Source organism: Carassius gibelio, chromosome B15 (assembly GCF_023724105.1).
Source record: "Carassius gibelio isolate Cgi1373 ecotype wild population from Czech Republic chromosome B15, carGib1.2-hapl.c, whole genome shotgun sequence".
NCBI classification, from domain to species: Eukaryota; Metazoa; Chordata; class Actinopteri; order Cypriniformes; family Cyprinidae; genus Carassius; species Carassius gibelio.
Genome location: NC_068410.1, coordinates 1,617,751 through 1,640,628, shown reverse-complemented (window position 1 = coordinate 1,640,628; position 22,878 = coordinate 1,617,751). Strand labels below are relative to the sequence as shown.

Genomic DNA, 22,878 nt, shown 5'->3' with positions numbered 1-22,878 from the left:
AATAACTAGATAAAAAAGTTTGTCAAGACAAACTTTAAGTTGGCTTGAGAAAGCCTGACCAGAAAGTTTAAAAAGTTTGAAAAGTTTAAGAAGTTTAAAAAAGACAGTGATTAACATATTGCTAGCATAACAAGCAAGTGACTACCATGTCATTAGCATGATTAGCAAAGTTGCTAGCATGTTGCTAGCATGATAAGCAAGTGACTAGCATGTACTTAGCATGATTAGCAAGGTATCTAGCATGTCGCTAGCATAATTAGCAAGTGACTAGCCATGTCGCTATCATGATTAGGAAGTTACTAGCATGTCTCTAGCATGCTTCTAGCGTGATTAGTATGCGACTAACAAGTTGCTAGCATGATTAGCATGTTTCTAGCATGATTAGCATGTGACTAGCATGTTTCTAGCATGATTAGCATGTTGCTAGCATGTCGCTAACATAATTAGCAAGTGACTAGCCATGTCGCTAGCATGATTAGCAAGTTAGTAGCATTCGACTAGCATGATTAGCATGTTGCTAGAATGTTTATAGGATGATTAGCATGCTACTAGCATGTTGCAAGCATGATTTTAGCATGATTAGCATGTTGCTAGCATGTTTCTTGCATGATTAGCATGTTTTTGCTAGCATGTCGCTAACATGTCTCTAGCATGATTAGCATGTTGCTAGCACGTTTCTAGCATGATTAGCATGCGACTAGCATGTTGCTAGCATGTTACTAGCATGACTAGCATGTTGCTAGCATGATTTTACCATGATAAGCATGTTGCTAGCATGTTTCTAGCATGATTAGAATGTTTGCTAGCATGTCTTTCTCAAGCCAACTTAATAATATACACACAGATTTGTTGCCAGGGTAACACCTTGGTTCCCTGAATAGGGAATGAGATGCTGTGATGACGTCATCGCTTTGGGAACACCTGCGGTTTTTGAAGCCCTTATACCATCACATCAATTTATTTACCACGCAGCATCTTGTTCCCTATTCAGGGAACCAAGACCAATCTTTATGATTTTCCACCTGTCCTGTTGCTCCCAGTAATCCTGTTCAGAGTACAATCAGACTTGCTGCTGGTAGCCCCGCGGTGGCCCACTCAGTTGTGGTTCTCGGACCTGGTCAGTCTGCTAGCCAGCCCTCCATTGGAGGTTCCTCTCAGACACGATCTGTTGACACAAGCTCGGAGCATGATTTGGCATCTTTGACCAGATTTATGGAGGTTATGTGTGTGGCCCCTGAGCGGAGTACGCTAATGTGTTCAGGTCTCTCAACCGCTACATTTACACAGAGTGAAACATTTTACATCTCATGTTGTCAGCTTTCCATTTCTTGCCAAAGTTAATTTCATTATTACAATTACATGCATTTTTCTGTTGTTGTAGATTTATTACTTTTGTAATGGGCTAAACCACTGAACTGGTGAGCAGAGGGTTGCTGGTTCAAAAACACACCAGTATGTCCTTGAGCAAGGCTCTTTTCTCCAGGTTGATCAGGGGATTGTATGTCCCTGTAATAAGAGCACTGTCAATCACTTCAGATAAAAACTGCATGACATTTGTTGATGATGCTTTGGAAGCTTCTAAAAGTCAGCCTTCATTGTATAAACAGAAACCAGCAGAACAAACCTTACCAAAATCACATTCTCAGTTTCTTTTGGTCTTTCTCTAGATGCTCTCGCTGCTCTGGGGTCACTGAGGATGAAGAGACCACAGCAGCATCTGGTCCTGATGAGACAGTAAGAGCTGGAGTGATGGAGCGTCTCATCCATGTCACTGGACCATTTCCAGGATGCCGCTGTGGACTCCTCCATCCTCACAAAGCGATTTACTAATGATGACAATAGAAGGAAACAACATGCAAGTACTGTATAAGTCTCAGTTAGCTTAATGCAGTACATGTAGCAATGTTGTTTTATTAAATAATAAATAAAAATAAAAACAGAATAGAAAAAGAATAGAGCAATCTAGTGTTGGCTTAATTTGCAATTTATTTTATTTTTTGCTTTATTTAAAAAAAAATATGAAAACAAGCAGTAAATTAACAGAGTGCAAGTGTAAAAGGGACAAGTTTTTATTTTTATATTTTATTATAGAATTAGAATAGAGTGCTTAGAGTTAGAGGGTCAAATAAAGATGGAAGAAATGCGTTTTTAGCCAATTCTTGTCGATGGCTAGGACTTAGGACCCCTTACCTGTCGATTAATCACACACACACACACACACACACACACATATATATATATATATATATATATATTCATTCTAACATGCATTTAGCCAATTTAAGGTAATTTCTAGAATTTCATTTTCGTAGTGGTCACATTAAATTAAGTCTATGAGCCGATCAGTTACTGTGACTGGTTGGTTGAATTAGATTAAAAACTTATTCTCAATATCATGTTTTATGTTTCACTTCTGTTTGTGAATGAAAAGGAGTGCAGAAGTAACATCGCAGGAGAGGAACAAATCAGTTCGGTAAATTCTTTCAGTTTTGCTCAGCATGAACTCATATCTATGATCTTTTGGATTTTTTCTCTCTCCCATATAATCAACAGTGGCATATACATGGATTTAAATCAGATATTTATTGTATAATACTGGTTTGTATCATCACATACCGTTCGCATGATATTTTTCAATTAAACCTACTTTAAAAGAGTGGTAGGGAACTAGGGATAATATTGATCCAGCCCCACACGCAAATTATGCCTGAACCCTATTTTGTAAACCTCTCTATCCGCCAAATTTGTAGTTTTTCTAATGCCTTTTATTCGTGTTTGTAATTCTGGATTGAATCCTTCATTTTAGCCATTAGAGTGTGCACGGATCCACACTTCAAAAATCGATCTGAAATAGTAGACCATCCAGGGAATTTTGGCATACTCTTTTCAACATACTATGCTTTAGGACACGCTTATTCTAATCTCACATACTGTTTAGGATGAATAGTATGAACATTGAGACGTATGGACATTCAGTTGATGATGTCACAAAGATTGACAGTGGTGGGCGTGTCTTATTGAGGTGAACTCGTCCCCTGCTGCTCATCATAGATTTCACACTCTTCTTCGGAAGCTTAAAGAAAATAGAGATCACAGAAATTAAAAAGAACAGGAAAAAAACTGTTCTGCTTCATATAAATCTACACATGTATGATGTTACAGCTCCACTTGATTGTCTCTATAAATGCTGAAACAACAGAACATTATACAAAATATAATGACAGTGCTTTGGTCTAAATGTCTGCTTTGTCACCTACACACACACACACACACACAAGTCATGTGAGAGAGACGTCAATAGTTATGGGAGTCCAGTAAAAAGGTTGTCGGCTATTTTATTCAATGGATGCAGTGATTATTTTATTTTATCATATGTATTTTTCGATGAGTCCATTATGTTAGTAATAATAATCTTACCTGCTTGATAGAAAGGGTTGCCAAGTGTTCACAACGAAAACCTGCCCAATTGCTACTCAAAACTATGGTAAAAATTGAGTTTCAGGGGTTGATATACACATTACTGGGGTCGCGGCGTGGACTTGGCAATACTGTGACAGATAGTAATGTCTACAACGAACACGAGCGCTGTCATGGCGCGACTACAACAGCTTGACGTTGTCTAATGTAGCCCGGTTTCCAGCTGTTGTGCACATAGCTGAGCGCATCTCTGGGTCTGCTCTCCCCTTTCTACAGTACATCTACCTCAAACGCTGCAAAAGCAGATCTGTTAATATCATCAAGGACTCCACCCACCCCAGTAACCATCTTTTCACTTTGCTGCCATCTGGTAAGTGCTTCTTTAGCCTGATGGCAAAAACCGAGAGACTCAGGAGGAGTTTCTTCCCCCAGGCCATCAGACTTCTAATTTCAAAATCAGCCTCTTAACATCTTCATCTCTCCACTTAATATTAACTTTATCAGTAAGATATTCATCATTCACTATCTCACATTGACATACTAAAAGTGTCAATCTGTTTGCACATTAGCCTCTTGTACATCACTGTGTATCTTAATATTTAAGACTACAGTGTACTTTAATTTCATATTTTGTTTACTTTTATTTCATTCTTTCATAGCTATATTTATGTATATTTTGATATGTGTTGTATTCTTTAATAATTGCAGTGTCCACGCATGGAGTGGACCTGACTAAAATTTCACTCTTGGTTATATATGCTCTATATAATTGTGTATGTGACAAATAAAAATTTTAAACTTTAACTCTTGAATTTTAGCTGGATTATTTGTCCCCAGAAATTGCTCTTGAGAATTTTTATGTTTATTGTGCCGCACGACTGTTAGATGAAATTTACGCCCCTGGTATGGGTTTTGGTTTTTATATTAATAAGATACAAAACAGTTCTGTAATATCACACAAGCAAGTGACATTTCCTGTGAGTGTCATCACAAATGTGATATTGAGTTTAACACAACAGATAAGAAGTTACGTTACATTTATAATATACATTTATACAATATATATTTATATATATTTCTGGTCAAATAAAGCCAAGGCAGACCTTTGTGCATCTCAGAGCACCACTGTGTTGTTTCATTCATAAATTGAATTAATCAAGTGAGTCAATGATTCAATGATCCGTTCATAAAGACTGTTACTTGCTTCCTTTCTAACTGAATAAGCCATTTTGAATGAATCCTTTGAGTAAATGATTTGAAGAATGACTTAGGATAGGGACTTGCCATCACCAGTCACATGTGACATTAAAATGTGTGGAAAATGTGGGCTCAGGAGCTTGCTAACGATAAGCGCATACAATACTCGGCAGCCTGAAGGTGTCTGAGTGTGTGTTTATATGGTGAGTGTGTGATGGGTACAGCTGTGTGCAATCAGCGTGTTCAGCAGCGTGTGTGTGATCAGTGCCTTCAGCTGTGTGTGCAATGGGTGATGGGAACTGTAGTCCAGGTTGAAGTGCAACAGTGGTTGTAGTGCAGGAGTCCATGTAGTGAACGGGTAACCTCTGGTGATGAATGAATGGAAGTTCATGTACCAGATTTGTGACATAGACCCCCCCCCCCCCCCCCAGAGGCAGAACAGGGGGAGGGATGGAGGGCCAGGTCCACATGGAAGTGGAGAGAACAGGGACTGAGGCAGGATCGGCAGAGCAGGGAGCCAGAGCATAGCTGTCAGTACAAGTGTAGCTGAGGACCACCAAAGCTGAGCAGACCGGACAGAAGCCCACCAGAGTGGAACAGATGGAATTGTAGCCCACCAGCGCAGAGCAGACAGAACTGGAGCCCACCTGGATGACGCAGGCAGAACTGGAGTCCACCTGGGTGGAGCAGATGGGACCAGGACCCATGGCAGAAACTTGGGCCTAGAGGAAGCAGAGACAGACAACACAGGCAGTGCATTCTTGGTCTCAGAGACCAAGGCAAGAAACACAGAGAGTTCATAGATGGCCTCCACAGCCATGACAGGACAGAACAAGAGTTCATGGACAGCCTCCATAGCAGTGACAGGACAGGACAAAGTTTCACAGGCAGCCTCCGTAGCAGTAGTAGTAGTAGCTTTTATTGTCACTGGACACAGGTACCATGTAATTATCCATCAACCTCTCCATACATACAATATGACAAGGGGGTGGACAGGACAGGAAGACAGGGAATTGAAGAAATACAGCATAACATGAGGAGAGGGGAGGATAAAAAAAAATAACCCCCAGACCATGCTCCTGTGAGGAGAACAGGGAACACTTTACAAAAAACACACGACTTGCAACAGGGGAGGGGAATGGGGGTGGAGGTTACCCAGCACAGGCAAGCAGCCATCTGGTCCTGCAGCCATTCTCGGCACTGGTCACAGACACGCTTGTCAGACTGGTGTACCGCTGCAAGGGATGGGGAGATGCTGGGGTGAATGCATATCTATATATATATATATATATATATATATATATGTGTGTGTGTGTGTGTGTGTGTGTAAGAGTTCAAATCTAGGTGCCTCAGTCCGCAAATTGTGATGGCAACATGGCAAGTTGCAATTGAGAAAGCCTTGATCAGGTCCCAGACAGAGACAACAATCACCAGGTGTCTGTGAAAGAGGGTAGGAGGAACACAAGAGTGTCTCGCTGCAGTGCTCATCCGGGGGAGTCGTTCCAGCAGGGGCCTTGGCTGAGGACAGTGCTGGTTGAAAGGAGCTGAAAGCACATAAGATACAGAGTTCAGTGCCGGTCCGCTTGACCATGACAGGATGGACTGAAAGTGTATTGCTGGGCGCCACCACCATACAATGATCTGAAGCGAGCCCTGTTGCTTTGGGAGATTCTGAAGCAGGTGCCGCCACCATTGGAGAAGCTGCAGCGAGTGCTCCAAACAGGTCACGAATAGGACGGTTGGAGTGAGTGGGTTTGGGGATATCAGCTCTGGGTGCAGACACCAGCGGTGCATCCCTCACACTAGATACCAGACTGGGTTATGGAAAGACTGACATTGAAGATCTGGGTGCAACAGGCAGGAAGTGGAAGGACTCTGAGCAAACAGATGTGAGGTAACATGGCTCTGAATGATCAGATGTGAAGTGAAGTGACGTGACTCTGGATGATCAGCTGTGAAGTAACGTGACTCTGGTTGCTCAATCGTGAGTTGACAGGACTCAGGAAGATCGACTTGACTTGACCCCTGATGATCAGCTGTGACTTGACTTAGCTAATGAAGATAAGCAATGACTTGACCTAACTCTGGCAGAACAGCTGAGGCGTGACGAGAGGAAATTCAATAGTGACTTGACATGACTCGTGAAGATCACTGCAGATCTGCTGCCATTTTGCCATCAGGTTCAGCCATTCCGTGAATAAGTCCAGGGTCATGTGCCTCCACAACACCCACAGTGAACGCTGAGCCGAAAGCACAAAGCCAAAGCACAGTCCATGAACTGGCCGAAAGATGAGCGGTGACCCTCACTGATTAATTGTGACTTCAGAGGTTCGTTTAGTCCATCATAAAAAAAGTCTATCAATACACAATCCGGCACATCCAAATAATGAGCAATGGCCAGAAACTCCTGGATATAGCCTTCCAGTGACCGTGTACCCTGTTTGAGGGCTAACAATATTCTTGCTGTGTCCAGGCCTGGCCAATGTCCGTCTGTGAAGTTGCTGGATCCTTGTTTGGCAGAGATTTCTGTAACGGGGCAAACCAGACTGGAGATGTGCGAATCCATACACATCCAAACGCAAAGCTTTTATTGACAAGACATGGTCAGAAACAGGCATAGATCTGGTGATGGAACAGGCGTGTACAAGGAAAGGCTAGAGCAGTCCGAGAATAAAGCCAGGGTCAGTCCACGGCAAATGTAATCCAGTAGGGTGAGACAAGAGGGGAAATCCAGGTCCAAGCAAGGTCCAGGCAGGGGCAAACAGTATCCAAACAGGGCTAAACAAGAGAGGTAATCCAAGGCAAGCAGGCAAAGAAGAGAACACAGGGAAACAGGCAAGGCAGGACTTAGTCTAAACTTAAATTCAAAAGCAGGCTCTGTAGGGTAGCTATCAGCTAACTAGGGATAAGCGTATACAATACTCGGCATCCTGAAGTTGTCTGAGTCCGTGTTTATATGGTGAGTGTGTGGTGGGTACAGCTGTGTGCAATCAGCGTGTGCAGCAGTGTGTGTGTGTGATCAGTGCCTTCAGCTGTGTGTGCAATTAGTGCAATAGGTGATGGGAACTGTAGTCCAGGGTGAAGTGCAACAGTGGATGTAGTGCAGGAGTCCATTTCACTAGTTCACGCTTACATATAATTAGCTGAGGTATGGTATGCGTATTTGGCGTGCTGTCCGGGGAAGGGCTCCGAGCTCGGGAATTGCCCGAACCTAGAGTACCCCCCCTTCCCCGTATATTGTAAAGTGAACTTGAAGTGAGGAGATGGGGTGGAGGAGGGATGCTGATAAACCGTCAATGGATAGAGGTAAAGTCAGCGATATTTATACTGTGGGATTGTTTACTTGATTGTGGTCCACCTGTGATGATTAGGCTAAGTATCTGACGCGCTCCTCCCGAATCTTCATTGATAATTACATGTAGTGAGTGTGTGAACTAAGCAACCTTGCACTGTCTCCATTAATATCGGCTAAAGTCGCTAAGATAAGTAGCTAGACTCTGAACATATCTGTCTACAGGTGAATATCAGTTGCAAAGAAAGTATTTTGGCTTGCTGTAAGGTAATGACTTTTTGGATAATGAAAATATACAGTAAACTACAGTTGGCAGATACATATTCACATACTTATGCATCTCCATTCATTGCTTGTTTCTTCAGTTGGTGTCGAAATACTAGGCACTTTACAAATCGTACAGCTCCAGTTATTCCAGCTATGATCAGCTGTTCCTTCATCTAACTTTTGGTGTTGTTACGGAAGGGTCAAGCTGATTGGATGGTTCTTGTCACATGACCTGCGCTGTGTTTGTGGCATTCTAAAAAGTTGTTGTTTTCATCTAGATGGCATCAGTTCTGTGGTAAGCATGCTTGGCACACATTTACATTTGAAATAACGTGAGTGCACAAAATACATGACGTGAACCCCATAGTGTCATATTTATTTATCCATGACAGGCCTAAACTAGCCAAGGTACCAGCACAAAGTCACACCCTTATAGAACTATGATAGCATTACACATATAATCTGGGATGAACAAGCTCATACAAGTGGATGATCAGAACTGTTGTTTAAAAGGGGGGTGAAATGCTATTTCATGCATACTGAGTTTTTTACACTGTTAAAGAGTTGGATTCCCATGCTAAACATGGACAAAGTTTCAAAAATTAAGTTGTACGTTTGAAGGAGTATTTCTGTTCCAAAAATACCTCTTCCGGTTTGTCACAAGCTTCGGAAAGTTTTTTTCGAGTGACGTTAGATGGAGCGGAATTTCCTTATATGGGTCCTGAGGCACTTCTGCCGGAAGAGCGCGCGCTCCCGTATAGCACAGCACTGAGAGCACAACAGACTTCACTGATCAGAGCGTGAGCGAAATGTCACAAAAGGAGTGTGTTTTTGGTTGCCAGGGCAAGACAACCCTGCACAGATTACCAAAAAAAAAACAGCATTAAGGGACCAGTGGATGGAGTTTATTTTTACAGAGCATCAACGGAGTTGTGCAAGTGTTTGTGTTTGTTCCCTGCATTTCGAAGATGCTTGTTTTACAAACAAGGCCCAGTTTGACGACGGATTTGCGTATCGTTTATTTCTTAAGGATGATGCAATCCCAAGGAAAAAGGGTCACGATCGTGTGTTGGAACCGCAGGCGGTGAGTAAAACTGCTTCAAATATCTCTGTCTCCTTGTTACTGCGTCCGCCTCCCATGCCGAGACCCGGGTTCGAGCCCCGCTCGGAGCGAGTCGTTGCTGCTGCTGCTCTCGTTCAGTTTCAACCTCGGGATCTGATTCTGGATCATAAATAAACGGCTGAATCTGACTGTTAGCCATGGTTTGTTTTGGATGTTTTTTTCCTCACGGTAATGTCACAGCTTCCAAACGCTCTCAACACAAAAACCTACTGGCGCTCGTGATTCTTTAGCTCCGCCCACACGTCACACCTCCAGCCGGTCGTGTTTTTCCGGGAAAAATCGGTACAGACTATCTTTCTCTTATGAATATAATAAAACTAAAGACTTTTTGGAGTTATGAAGGATGCAGTACTACTCTATAGGTACTCAAGATTAACAGGATATTGAGTGAAAACGAGCATTTCACCCCCCCTTTAAATGTGTATTAATTAGAATAAATGTTGTTCTACTCACCTTTGATCACATTGAATCTCCTGAATCTGTTCCGTTTGCTGTTGAGGACCTGTAGTTGAAAATGTTCAAAGTCTGCATCTGTGATGTTTGTGATAGTCAGAGATCCATTGATCAGCAGTTCGTTTAGCTGCAGTCTGCCTCTGAAGCTCTCACTAATAGTAGTTTTTCCTGATTCAGCTTTAACAATGAGACCGTTTTTAACTCCAAAGGTCCACAGTATCAGATCTCCTTCCTTTATTTCAATATCAGTCTTTAGAGTGACAGATTTTCCAACCATCACTGGCACTTTCATTACTTGATGTCAAAGCAACACACAGAAACACAAATACATAAATAAAGTGTGAATTAATTCGATTAGCATATTGAGCATTTTTTTTCTACACTCAATGTTCATAGTTTCAGGTCATCTGAAATCTAAATTACCTATGATTCACCTTCACAACTTTTCTTGTAATAGTGTGATTTCTCTCAAAATATTTCTACTTCTCTTCTGTAATATTACTTCTTTTAGGCTCATTCACACTAATAACAATAACTATAAAAATAACTATATTAGCATCCACACAAAAGCACAATATTGTTCTGTTTATTATAAGCACACGCTGCAGTTTGTCATTTTGAGCTTTAAGTGCTCAAGCTCTTCAAAGCAGAATAGACTGTGATTGGCTGACAATATTTTTTATCACTCATCAGCTGAAAAAAAATATTGTGAAAGTTATTCCAATTACATAATTCTGTGTCGTTATCATTATAGTTGTGGTGTGGACAAAATTCTTTTGAATTTTTTGGAACGTACATCAAAATGTATTTATTCTGGTAACATTACGACTTTATATCTTACATTTTTATTTTAGCAATGAATAACACTGAAATCTAAAAGTAACATTATGTTACACTGGGAATTTGAGGTCAGATAATTTAAACCGTTCACACAGTGCATGATTATTGATCTACTCACCATTGACAGTAACAAAGAATCTCTTCTTGTATTTGGTTTTTCTGGTTTTGCCGGTGATCTGTACTCTGTAGACTCCAGAGTGTATGGTCCTGATATAACTGATAATGAGATCTCCAGTCTTACCACCCAGCTGCACTTTGCTTCTGAATCTCTCATCAGTAACATCACAATTTATATCATCATCTTTAATGGTCCATCCACTGAATTGGGTTATGGGATTGTGGTCATCTCCGAACCACCACTTGATCTCTTCACCGTTCTGTAGTTTAGTACCGGTCCGTAGAGCGACAGTTCTTCCTTCCATCTCGGATACTATCTCAGCTGTTACAGACACATACAGAAACAGGACAGAAATGTGTTCAGAGCTTAACTTTATAACGTGCATATTTTGGCATGTTTCTGACATTTTTTAACAAACTGTATTTTTCTAGCACGTTTTAGGACATTGTTAGCAGGGATGAGCAGTATTTCAGATACCTGTATTTAAAATACGTATTTGAAGCACAATATACTATTTTGTATCTTAAGGCCTTTGGAAAAATAAAATGATTCAGTATTTAAACATTTAACATGGGTTTTTTTTATATTTTCAAAATATATAAAATACTTTGTGCCAATCAAGCTCTACATCAAGGTGCTGATTTCATGCATCAGCTAGTTCAGACCCCCCCCCCCCCCCCCCCAACCCCAGCATTTATGACTGAAGGTGAGCTGCAGCTGTACAACTCCACATGGGATCAGACACTTCTGGAATAAGGTGAGAATACCTTCTGTTATCATGAACGAATAGCTGGTAGAGACTACGGTGAGTTTCTTCCTGAGCTTGTGACACATGGGTTTGTGCATTTCAATTTTTAATTTAATGAATTATGTGATGTGGCAATTAATTAATCCAAATATTCACAAATTATTCGCACATCAAATTTGGCTTGTAATCAAAATTACTCCCAAAAGATAACTAAATGTCATTTTTGTGTAAAGCATCAAACAGACATTACAAAAAGTAGCTTGAGTAAATTGACACCGTTGTAATTTTTGGATATTGCACTATATCTTCATTAATTTATTTTATACATTTTATTCCATCCATCCATCTTCTTCTGCGGGGGCAAGCAGTCTAAGCAGAGATGCCCAGACTTCCCTCTCCCTAGACACTTCCTCCAGCTCTTCCGGTTGGATACCGAGGCGTTCCCAGGCCAGCCAAGAGACATAGTCCCTCCAGCGTGTCCTCGGTCTTCTCCGGGGCCTCCTCCCAGTGGGACGTGCTTGGAACACCTCCCCAGGAAGGCGTCCAGGAGGCATGCGGAATAGATCCTCGAGCCACCTCAGCTGACTCCTTTTGATGTGGAGGAGCAGCGGTTCTACTCAGAGCTCTTCCAGAGTGGCCGAGGTCCTCACCCTATCTCTATCTCCTATCATCCACCACTTTCCAGCTGATAACCATGGCCTTGTACTTGGAGGTGCAGATTCTCATCCCAGCTGCAAGCCATTCCAGTGCATGCTGAAGGTCCTGGCCCGATGAAGCCAACATGACAACATCATCTACAAAAAGCAGAGACGAAGTCATGTGGTTCCCAAACCGGAAACCTACCGGCCCTTGGCTGTGCCTAGAAATCCTGTCCATAAAAATAATAAACCGGATGATGATAAAGGGCAGCCCTGCTGGAGACTAACATGTACAGCGAACAAGTCTGACTCACTGCCGGCAATGTGAACCAAGCTCCTGCTCCGGTCATACAGGGACCAGACAGCCCTTAACAGAGGGCCCATACTCCTGGAGCACCCCCCATAGGAGGCCATGAGGGACACGGTCAAATGCCTTCTCCAAATCCACAAAACACATGTGGTTTCATTGGGCAAACTCCCATGAATCCTCCAGCACTCTGATGAGGGTATAAAGCTGGTCCAGTGTTCCACGACCGGGACGAAAACCGCATTGTTCCTCCTGAATCCAAGGTTCGACTATTGGCCGAATTCTTTTCTCCAGTACCCTGGCATAGACTTTCCCAGGAAGGCTGAGGAGTGTGATCCCCCTGTAGTTGGAACACACCCTCCGATCCCCTTTCTTGAAAAGAGGGACCACCACCCTGGTCTGCCATTCCAGAGGCACTGTCCCCGACCACCACGCGATGCTGCAGAGACGTGTCAGCCAACAGCCCCACAGGGACCTGAGGTACTCGGGGTGGATCTCATCCACCCCTGGTGCCTTGCCACCGAGAAGCTTTTTAACTACCTCTATGACTTCAGCTTGGGTGATGGACGTGTCCACCTCCAAGCCCTCGGTCTCTTCTTCCTCAACAGATGACATGTCGGGGGGGGTTGAGGAGATCCTCGAATATTCCTCCACCATCTGACGATATCCCCAGTTGAGGTCAACAGCTGCCCACCTCCACTCTATTTAGTGGATTAATTCTATTGTTAGTAATTAGTCCACTATTTAGGTTTGAATGGACTCACTAACTTTAAAGTTAGCTAGTTTTAACCAGAGATACTTTGCTAAAGGACAAGATAACATTTACTGCATGTTCTGCTTTCCAATAAAGCTGTAACTTAATGAAAGTATGACAACCAGAAAACAGATGTTTTTGTCTTCATTGGGATTGGGGGTGAATGTATCGGGACATTTTGCTCTGTTTTGTTTGGGAATAGGAAATTTAATACATTTAATTCCATTGCCTATCCTCTCAGGATACCAGGAATCATTGTTACAAGGTTCCCCAGGCACATAACTTTTCTTTTTTTGAAGCATAAACCCTATACATCCGATGAGAGAGAACAAAGTTAATAGTTGTGGAACTCCAGTAAGGATGGCTGTTTTTATTCACTTAAACATCGAATGAAGTGACCTGTGGCATGACCACAACAGCTTGATTTAGCCATTGCAAAAAACTTGACTATGTCAGAAATAGTACAGTGAATCCATTTACTGTCAGGAATTTATCGTGTTGTGATGCGGCATTAAAATAACAATTTTAGCTGTATTATTTGTGTCCCCTGCCTTAAACCCAGTCTTTTTTTAAATTTGGGAGGTGCTAAAGCATATCGAATAGATGGACGTCTGAAACAAACACCTGATGGAGTACATCATCATTTATTTAAAATCTAATTGACATTTCGTTATTGTGTTTTTTTATTGAGTTCGAAGCAATGATGGTGGTAAAACCATTATAAATGATGTTTGAATTGAATTTTTTTCCCTACAGGACAGGGGAAGGGAAGATGTACAGTATATAAAATGAAAACAAAAGGTTCTAACCAGAAATACCACTGTAATACTTACCCTCTTGATTTTTTACTTCAGAGATCATGTGGCGATAGTAAATCACAACAGGAGCTAAAAGTCCAGCCACCAGCAGAACAGCAACAACTATCCCAGCTATGGCAGCTGAAGACAAACCCAAATCAGCTAAAAAGAGACAGTAAATTATTAGAGGACAAAATATTGTTCATGATTCAGGACTGACAGGTGTACAGTAGGCTATACACACATACAATATGTTACTTTCCACATTAGCTTATAGTGGACCTTAGGCTTGCTTTGGTCATCTGTGTTACTGGTGTTAAACTGTGTTCATACACCGATCACATTACCTTCTGATGTCATCTGACTGACAAGACCATGGCGTCATTGACAAATATATTATCTTGGAAAATGTGCGCTAAGTACTAACCACTCTATATACAGTGTGTGTGATCGCAAATTTAAAAGCAAAAGAAGCACCTCTCCGGTGCTTACAAATTATCCACCTTTTTCCCAGTGAATCTACTGCATTTGAGATTATGGGAGACACTCTTGGTTTGGGAAAAATTCCACTCGAAAAGACAAACAATTTGTGCTACAAATACGTGAGTACCTGAACCAGTTTGCTCTAGTATACATTCTCATATATTCCTCGAATGAAAAGGATCACCAGTGCCATGTGGCCAAAATACTCCCAACGATTCAGAGACTTTTCTTTATTTGTAAAAGCTGAAAAGTGTTTCTTCCATCAACAAGCCATTGAGTTCCTCGGCTACACTATAAACAGAGAGGGGTAGATTTTGTCACGAATCTCCCAGTTTCTGATGACAAGACATGTATTCTAGTGGCCATTGACATATTTTCCAAGGCATGCAAACTAATCCCTTTACGAGCTCTTCCCACAGCATTTGAGAATGCCGAGTTATTGTTCGAACACGTGTTACGGAACTTTGGGATCCCAGAAGACATCGTCTCTGATCGGGGAAAACAATTTATTTAGAGGGTATGGAAGGCCTTCTTTTCTCTATTAAATGTCACTGTCAGTCTCACTTCTGGTTATCATCCCCAGGCCAACGGACAAACAGAATGCAAAATCCAAGACATCAGTAACTTCCTAATGACATTCTGCCACCAGAACCAGAACCTGTGGAACAGTTACCTCATCTGGACTGAGTATGCACAAAACTGACTCTGTCAATCATCCACTAACCTCACTCTCTTTCAATGTATTTTAGGCTATCAACCCCCACTCTTCCCCTGGTCAGGTGAACCTTCAGAAGTCCTAGCAGTCAACACCTGGTTCCAAAATAGTGAGAGGGTTTGGGACCAGGCTCACCAGCATCTCCAACAGACAGTGAACCGGCAGCAACGCTTTGCTGATCTCCATAGAAGAGCAAATCCCACGTACCAACCTGGTCAGCTAGTATGGCTCTCTACCTAAAATATTATTCGAAGACAACCCTGTAAAAAGCTCAGCCCTAAGTATATTGGACCATTCCCCATAGAACACCAAGTTAACCCTGTCATGTACCGTTTCCAATTACCTGCACAATATAGGATACACCCCACCTTTCATGTGTCCTTGCTTAAATCCCATCACGCTCCAGACCAAGTCCCTGATGCCGAACCCCCGTTGCCACCCATTGATGCCAATCCTATCTACACAGTACGAGAAATACTCGACTCCCGACGTTGTGGTGGGCGACTGGAATACCTGGTAGACTGGGAGGACTATGGACCAGAGGAGAGATGTTGGGTACCACGTCAAGATATCCTAGACCCCAACCTACTCACAGACTTTCATAACCAGAATCTCAAAAAGCCCACTCCACGACCCAGAGGTAGACCCCCACGACGTCGGAGAGTTAGGTCCGCTGGCGCGGACCCGGGGGGGGGGGCGGGGGAATGGTGTGTGTGTGGGGGGGGTTGTAGTGTCAGGGATCTGGCAAGCCCAGGCCCTACCAATCATCAGCGCTCCCAGTCACCTGATTATTAACCAGCCACAACTGCCACGTATCACGGATCCAATCAAGAGCACTATAAATACACTCACCCGCACCTCAGTTCCCTGTCAAGCCTCCAACAGGAAAGATCCTCGCAGTTGTCTCCCAGCGCCTTCAAGTCAGACGTAGCATATACTACATCAGTGTTACGCTAACCTGTGTTCTTGTTCTGCTGTTCCCAAGGACTGTGGATCACCGTGCGATGTCATGTGATTCTATGATCTCTGCTGAATAAAGGGCTTCATTCTTTTTTTCTGAGGAAATCCCGTGGTAATCCTCAGTGCATCTTCTAGGGGTGAATTATGTCTCATTCCTCTGAGCATGAAGCAAACAGTAAAAAAAAAAAAATTAATTAAAAACAACAGTCTCACTCCTTTGTTTTCTGTATGTGCGTTTACAAGCCGCGTGCTTCAGTGAAACATTGGAATCAGAATAGACATCCCACATGTCTTCATGATTAAAGCTTTGACAAGCACAGAAATAGAGAACAACCATTGCCCATGTTAGCAATGTGCATGCACTTGAAAGTGAAACTACTAATGCCATGTCACTTAATATCACAAGTGAAGGTCAGTCAGTCATTACATCTATGATCGTACCTGTATTGGTGTCGTCAGTTAAAAATCATTCCAATGAACAGCTTGTGTATGCTTTGCTAGACACACAGAGTGACACTACTTTCACTGACGAATAAATCAGTAATGCACTGCAAGAGGCCAGTCACCCAGTGAAACTCCAGTGACACTCAAGCTAACCACCATGATCGGAGACATGATAGTGTGATCATTAAGAGTAAAAGAGTATCTGATTTTCGTCTAAGAGGTTCAAATTCATCAGTACATATCAGTCTTCCTCCAGTCTTTACTACCAGTTTTGAAACCTGTGAATGCAGTTTGCACACTCGAATCGGACTTTAAGGATGTGTCACAACAGATGACAAGACAGTCTCTCAAGAGGATATCATGTTCAGAGACAAAGTCGAAGAAGGAATAAAGAAAAATGCCTTAAAATGCCTGAAATGCCTCTTCCATTTAAGCAGCAACCATACTTTCCTGACAACAGAGAACTTGCAGTTGTCAGACTTAATAATTTGAACAAGAAATTCTGTAAAAATGAGAAATACAAGGACGACTATGTTACTTACATAAATTACATCATTGACAGAGGTGACGTAGAAGCAGTGGATGATGATGCAACCAATGCTGAAAAGTGGTACAAGGTACAAGTCTCAATTAACATTTGTTAACATGACCAGACAAGAAAAACAATCTAACAGGAATAATTGTAAGGTTCAGAAGACATAATATAGCAGTAACTTGTGACATTGATAAAATGTTGCATCAGTTCCACATCCAAGAAAAGGATCGTGATTATCTGCGCTTTTTTGTGTGCTTCAAGATTACCAAATCAAAGTGCATCTATTCGGTGCAGTGTCTTCACTCTGTTGCACAAACTATGGATTAAGATACCTGGTCAATTAGAGCAGTTAGTCACCACCATTAGGAGCTCAATTCATCACGAGAGATTTTTATGTCGATGATGGAGTTACAAGTGCAGAGACAATAGAGAAGGCCATTCAAGTTGACAAGAGAAGCACGGGAGCTGTGTGCAAAGGGTGGTCTTCGACTTCGTAAGTTTGTATCAAATTATGACACTGTTTTGCAGAGCATACCAGCATCAGAATGTGCCGTAAACTTTGATACAAAAGATCTCACGCCGTGGCATATACTGTCAACTGTTGCCTCCATATGTGATCCTTTAGGCTTTGTAGCTCCATAGGTTCTCAATGGCAAGAGAATTCTGCAAGAAATGTGTCACCAAGGGACAGGCTAGGATGATCCGCTCTCCGATGAAACAATGAAACATTACCAAGGAGTGAATGGAAATTAGGAAGGATTATAGAGACTGTTCTGAGCCCAGATGGACTGGTAAGAAAGGCCACACTAGCACTTGGTGACAAAAGACTAAACAAGAAAGGAGAACAGATTCATACAATCTCAATAGTAGAAAGGCCAGCTCAGAAGTTGGTCTTGTTGTTGGAAGTGGAGTAAATGCATCTTCTAAATGACTTAGTTGCACTTTACATGCACACGAATGTTTTAAGTGGAAAATATGTAATGTTTGAGAAACATTGATAATTTTGTGGGTGTTACAAACTTTAATAAGAGTTATCTTTAATTTCTCTGTGTGTTTTGTGTTACCTTTGATATATTTTGTATGTTTAAAATTGTCTAATGATTGGATTATTTCCGTTCTTTATGGAGGAGTTTTATTTTGAATCAGAATCTGCTTTCAGTGCTCAGACAAAGTAATGAGAAATGGTACGGAGAGCGAACACTTCATGACGGCTTAACAGAACTCCTGCACGAAAGGACTGTTTATAAGTTAATTCAGCACACCAAGAAAAGGCATAAGTTTTGCGTATTTGTATACTGTTAGTTAAAACAAGAATTTTTGAAAATCGCTGAATATGTCTAATAATGTTCATGTACATTTTTGTATCACTTCATTCAGCTCTGTGATTTCTAGACTAACTAAGTCTAATACAACTTCAAATCATCAGTAAAGTTTTGTCCATCATTCGGGCAGTGTCCGCTACATTTAATTTAATCTGAAACTCACCCCTGACAGAAACAAGGAACTGCTTTGAGCTCCCGCGGCCTCTGATCTGTACTTCATACAGTCCAGCGTGTTCGGTTCTGGCGTTTGTGATGGTCAGAGATCCAGTTTGATCTAGTTTTAGTCTGTTTCTGAATCGTTCATCGGCATCATTTAAGGAGTGATTGTTAGTTTCTACATCGATTTTAGCTAGGAGGATGCCTTTATCTCCAAACCTCCATATGACCAGATCATCTTTCTGTAATTCAGCAGCATCATTCTGTAGAATCACAGATTCCCCTTCATTCACTGACACTGACTTCACTCCATCGGTCTCTCCAACCACATCTGGAAAAGAAACATAACTGATTTATAAAGATATTTTGTACTGTACAAATCATACTTTGTGATATCATGAAACCTGAAACAAGATCACTTCATTAAATGAAAGAGATAATCTTGCGATACTCACCAAAGATATTCAAATGAAATATCCTGGATGTGGTCTTTTTGCTAGAGATTGTTAGTTTATATTGTCCCGAGTGTATCTTCCTGGTGTTTCTGATGGTGAGAGAGCCAGTTTGTTGGTCCACCTGCAATCTGCCTGCGAATGTCACTTCTTCGGTGACAAAGAATGAGGTCAAGTCGTTCTTTCTAGTTATTGTAGATATGACTGATTCTTTAGGTCCAAATCCCCAGAGTATAGTATCGTCGTTCAGTATTTCAGAAAGATTGGTGTGTAGAATTACAGAATCTCCTTCCATCACTGACATTGTCTCTTCAGTTTCTGCATTACAAACACCTGTAGAAAATGAAATGAATTATTATAGATCTAGATTAGTTTAGTAACCTCAGTGAACAGACTCAACTGGAAACATTTGAGTAAAACAAATCAGTTTGTTGAAATAACTTGTTTAACTGGTTTAAAAGAGTACAAAACAATGTTCTACAGCGATGGCAAAGCGGAAGCATCCATATATTCTTCTCAGAGTATTCAACGTTATGTGAGTTGTGATGTTAAATAAGTGATCATCAACGTATAAAGGATTTTTAAAGGGGTCCTATTATGGTTTTTCACTCTGTCAACTTTAGTTAGTCTAGAATGTTGCTGTTTTTGAGCATAAAAAAAGATCCTCAAAGTTACAAAGCTCAAAGTAAATTTCAGAAGGATATATTTTATTTAACAGAAATCACTATTCAAAAACTACAGCTAATGACTCGTTTGGACTACAATGCATATTTTCTGGGATTTGTGATATCACAGATAATGACGAATGGGACAAGACCTGTTCGAGCTGCACTAGAGAAGACAACGAGTAATAACACTGTGTCAGAGATATTCTAGCTTTGCCTTTTTCATTGGCAAATCACACACTGGCCCAGCTGACCAATCACAACACACACTGGCCTAGCTGACCAATCACAGCTGACCAATCACAACACACACACACACACACACACAGGCCCAGCAGACCAAATCACAGCACACACTGGCCCAGCAGACCAAACACAACACACACTGGCCCAGCAGACCAATCACAGCTGACCAATCACAACACACACTGGCCCAGCTGACCAAAATCACAAAACACACTGGCCCAGCAGACCAAAATCACAAAACACACTGGCCCAGCAGACCAATCACAAAACACAATCTGGCCCAGCAGACCAATCACAGCACACACTTGCCCAGCTGACCAATCACAACACACACACACTGGCCCAGCAGACCGATCACAGCACACACTGGCCCAGCAGACCAATCACAGCACACACTGGCCCAGCAGAGCAAACACAGCTGACCAATCACAACACACACACTGGCCCAGCAGACCAATCACAGCACAGCACACACTGGCCCAGCAGAGCAAACACAGCTGACCAATCACAACACACAATCTGGCCCAGCAGACCAATCACAGCACACACTTGCCCAGCTGACCAATCACAACACACACACTGGCCCAGCAGAGCAAACACAGCTGACCAATCACAACACACACACTGGCCCAGCAGACCAATCACAGCACACACTGGCCCAGCAGAGCAAACACAGCTGACCAATCACAACACACACACTGGCCCAGCAGACCAATCACAGCACAACACACACTGGCCCAGCAGACCAATCACAGCACACACTGGCCCAGCAGAGCAAACACAGCTGACCAATCACAACACACAATCTGGCCCAGCAGACCAATCACAGCTGACCAATCACAACACACAATCTGGCCCAGCAGACCAATCACAGCACACACTTGCCCAGCTGACCAATCACAACACACACACTGGCCCAGCAGAGCAAACACAGCTGACCAATCACAACACACACACTGGCCCAGCAGACCAATCACAGCACAACACACACTGGCCCAGCAGACCAATCACAGCACACACTGGCCCAGCAGAGCAAACACAGCTGACCAATCACAACACACACACTGGCCCAGCAGACCAATCACAGCACAGCACACACTGGCCCAGCAGACCAATCACAACACACACACTGGCCCAACAGACCAATCACAGCACAGCACACACTGGCACAGCAGACCAATCACAGCTGACCAATCACAACACACACACACACACAGGCCCAGCTGACCAATCACAACACACACTTGCCCAGTGACATTGTCTCTTCAGTTTCTGACCAATCACAACACACACACTGGCCCAGCAGACCAATCACAGCACAGCACACACTGGCCCAGCAGACCAATCACAACACACACACTGGCCCAACAGACCAATCACAGCACAGCACACACTGGCACAGCAGACCAATCACAGCTGACCAATCACAACACACACACACACACAGGCCCAGCTGACCAATCACAACACACACTTGCCCAGCAGACCAATCACAGCACATCACACACTGGCCCAGCAGACCAATCACAGCTGACCAATCACAACACACACTTGCCCAGCAGACCAATCACAGCACATCACACACTGGCCCAGCAGACCAATCACAGCTGACCAATCACATCACACACTGGCCCAGCAGACCAATCACAGCTGACCAATCACAACACACACTGGCCCAGCAGACCAATCACAGCTGACCAATCACATCACACACTGGCCCAGCAGACCAATCACAACACACACTGGCCCAGCATACCAATCACAGCACAACACACACTGGCCCAGCAGACCAATCACAGCTGACCAATCACAACACATATATTTCAGAAGGCGGGCCTTCATTTGATACATAACTATTCGATACAGAATACAGGACAGACTGGGGAGAGAGCTGTTGTAATAATGTAAAAAATGTGAGACAAGGTTTTTTCGAACAACCTAGTATGAGAGTATGAGTTCTAGTACACCCCCAAAACAAAATCGAGCTTTGTAAAAAAAAAAAAAAAAAAAAAAATGTTTGAGGTATTGTTTAATATGAAGGGGGCTTTTTATGTTTTTAAATTATGTGTAGTAATGAGAATTGTTTTTTAGCTTTAATGGATGCACAGCTACCATTTACTTTAGATTTAATACTTATGTTATCTTTTTTAAGCTCTCGGTTGCCGCTTGTCGGTGCAGTACAGAAAGGATGAACGGAGCGTTTCAGAGCCGCCCACACATTTAAACAAATATTAAAGCATAATCTCATTTTTTACCCAATGAATGAACGAAAAAGTACACGGACCTAGCACGGGCTGACCGTTTATTAAACATCACTTTTTTAAAATGCAATTATTGTGTGAGACATCCGATATGACTCTGTTTATACGTGTGTACGTTATTTTCAGCAGATATTGACGGCTGATTGAGATGCGACTTTCATGTGTTTTAAAAGTTTGCCACATTTATAAATGTTGGTTTCGTTTTAAAACGCTTAAAGGCTTATTTCTGAAGTCTCATGAATGGAACTAGAAGAATAACATAAATCCACTTACCTCCCAGAAGCAACAGATACAACAATATTATCATCTGCGTGTTTTCGTAGAGCCGTGAATGTAATACAAATGATTTATGGAGTTGATTTAATATTCTGCTGTTTCGCTGATTCTCCATTCCTTCCTTCAGGAGCGGAGCACAGGAGTGCAGAGATAGCCTTCCCTCACCTCTGTTTCTCACAAGTGACAGAGACAAGCGGAACTTACTGTAAAAAAATAAATACAAATAAAATAAAATAAAACTGTAAAAAAGGACTGACGAGGCGTCCCACTTACTTCCAGCACAGAAGTGAACCTCGGTTTCAGCGAATCCTTTAATCTTTTTTTAGAGCCTGAGTTCGCGTGATACTGTGGTGTCAAAATACCGCAGACCCACAACCATGACACCGCTAACAGTTATTTATAGAATCAAATT

The 22,878-nt window shown here is 42.2% G+C and overlaps 1 protein-coding gene across 1 annotated transcript; it reads right to left on the bottom strand.

Annotated features, from left to right (window-relative positions):
- Positions 1–2,890: 2,890 nt before the first annotated feature.
- On the bottom strand, positions 2,891–22,718 carry LOC127972503 (uncharacterized). Its single transcript, XM_052576038.1, has 7 exons — positions 22,464–22,718; positions 19,022–19,351; positions 18,574–18,897; positions 13,988–14,113; positions 10,708–11,028; positions 9,750–10,043; positions 2,891–3,073 (listed from the first exon to the last, which is right to left on the bottom strand). Exons 1-7 carry the CDS (start codon positions 22,579–22,581, stop codon positions 3,015–3,017), a joined length of 1,572 nt encoding a protein of 523 aa, XP_052431998.1. The 5' UTR covers positions 22,582–22,718; the 3' UTR covers positions 2,891–3,014.
- Between the last annotated feature and the right edge of the window lie 160 nt (positions 22,719–22,878).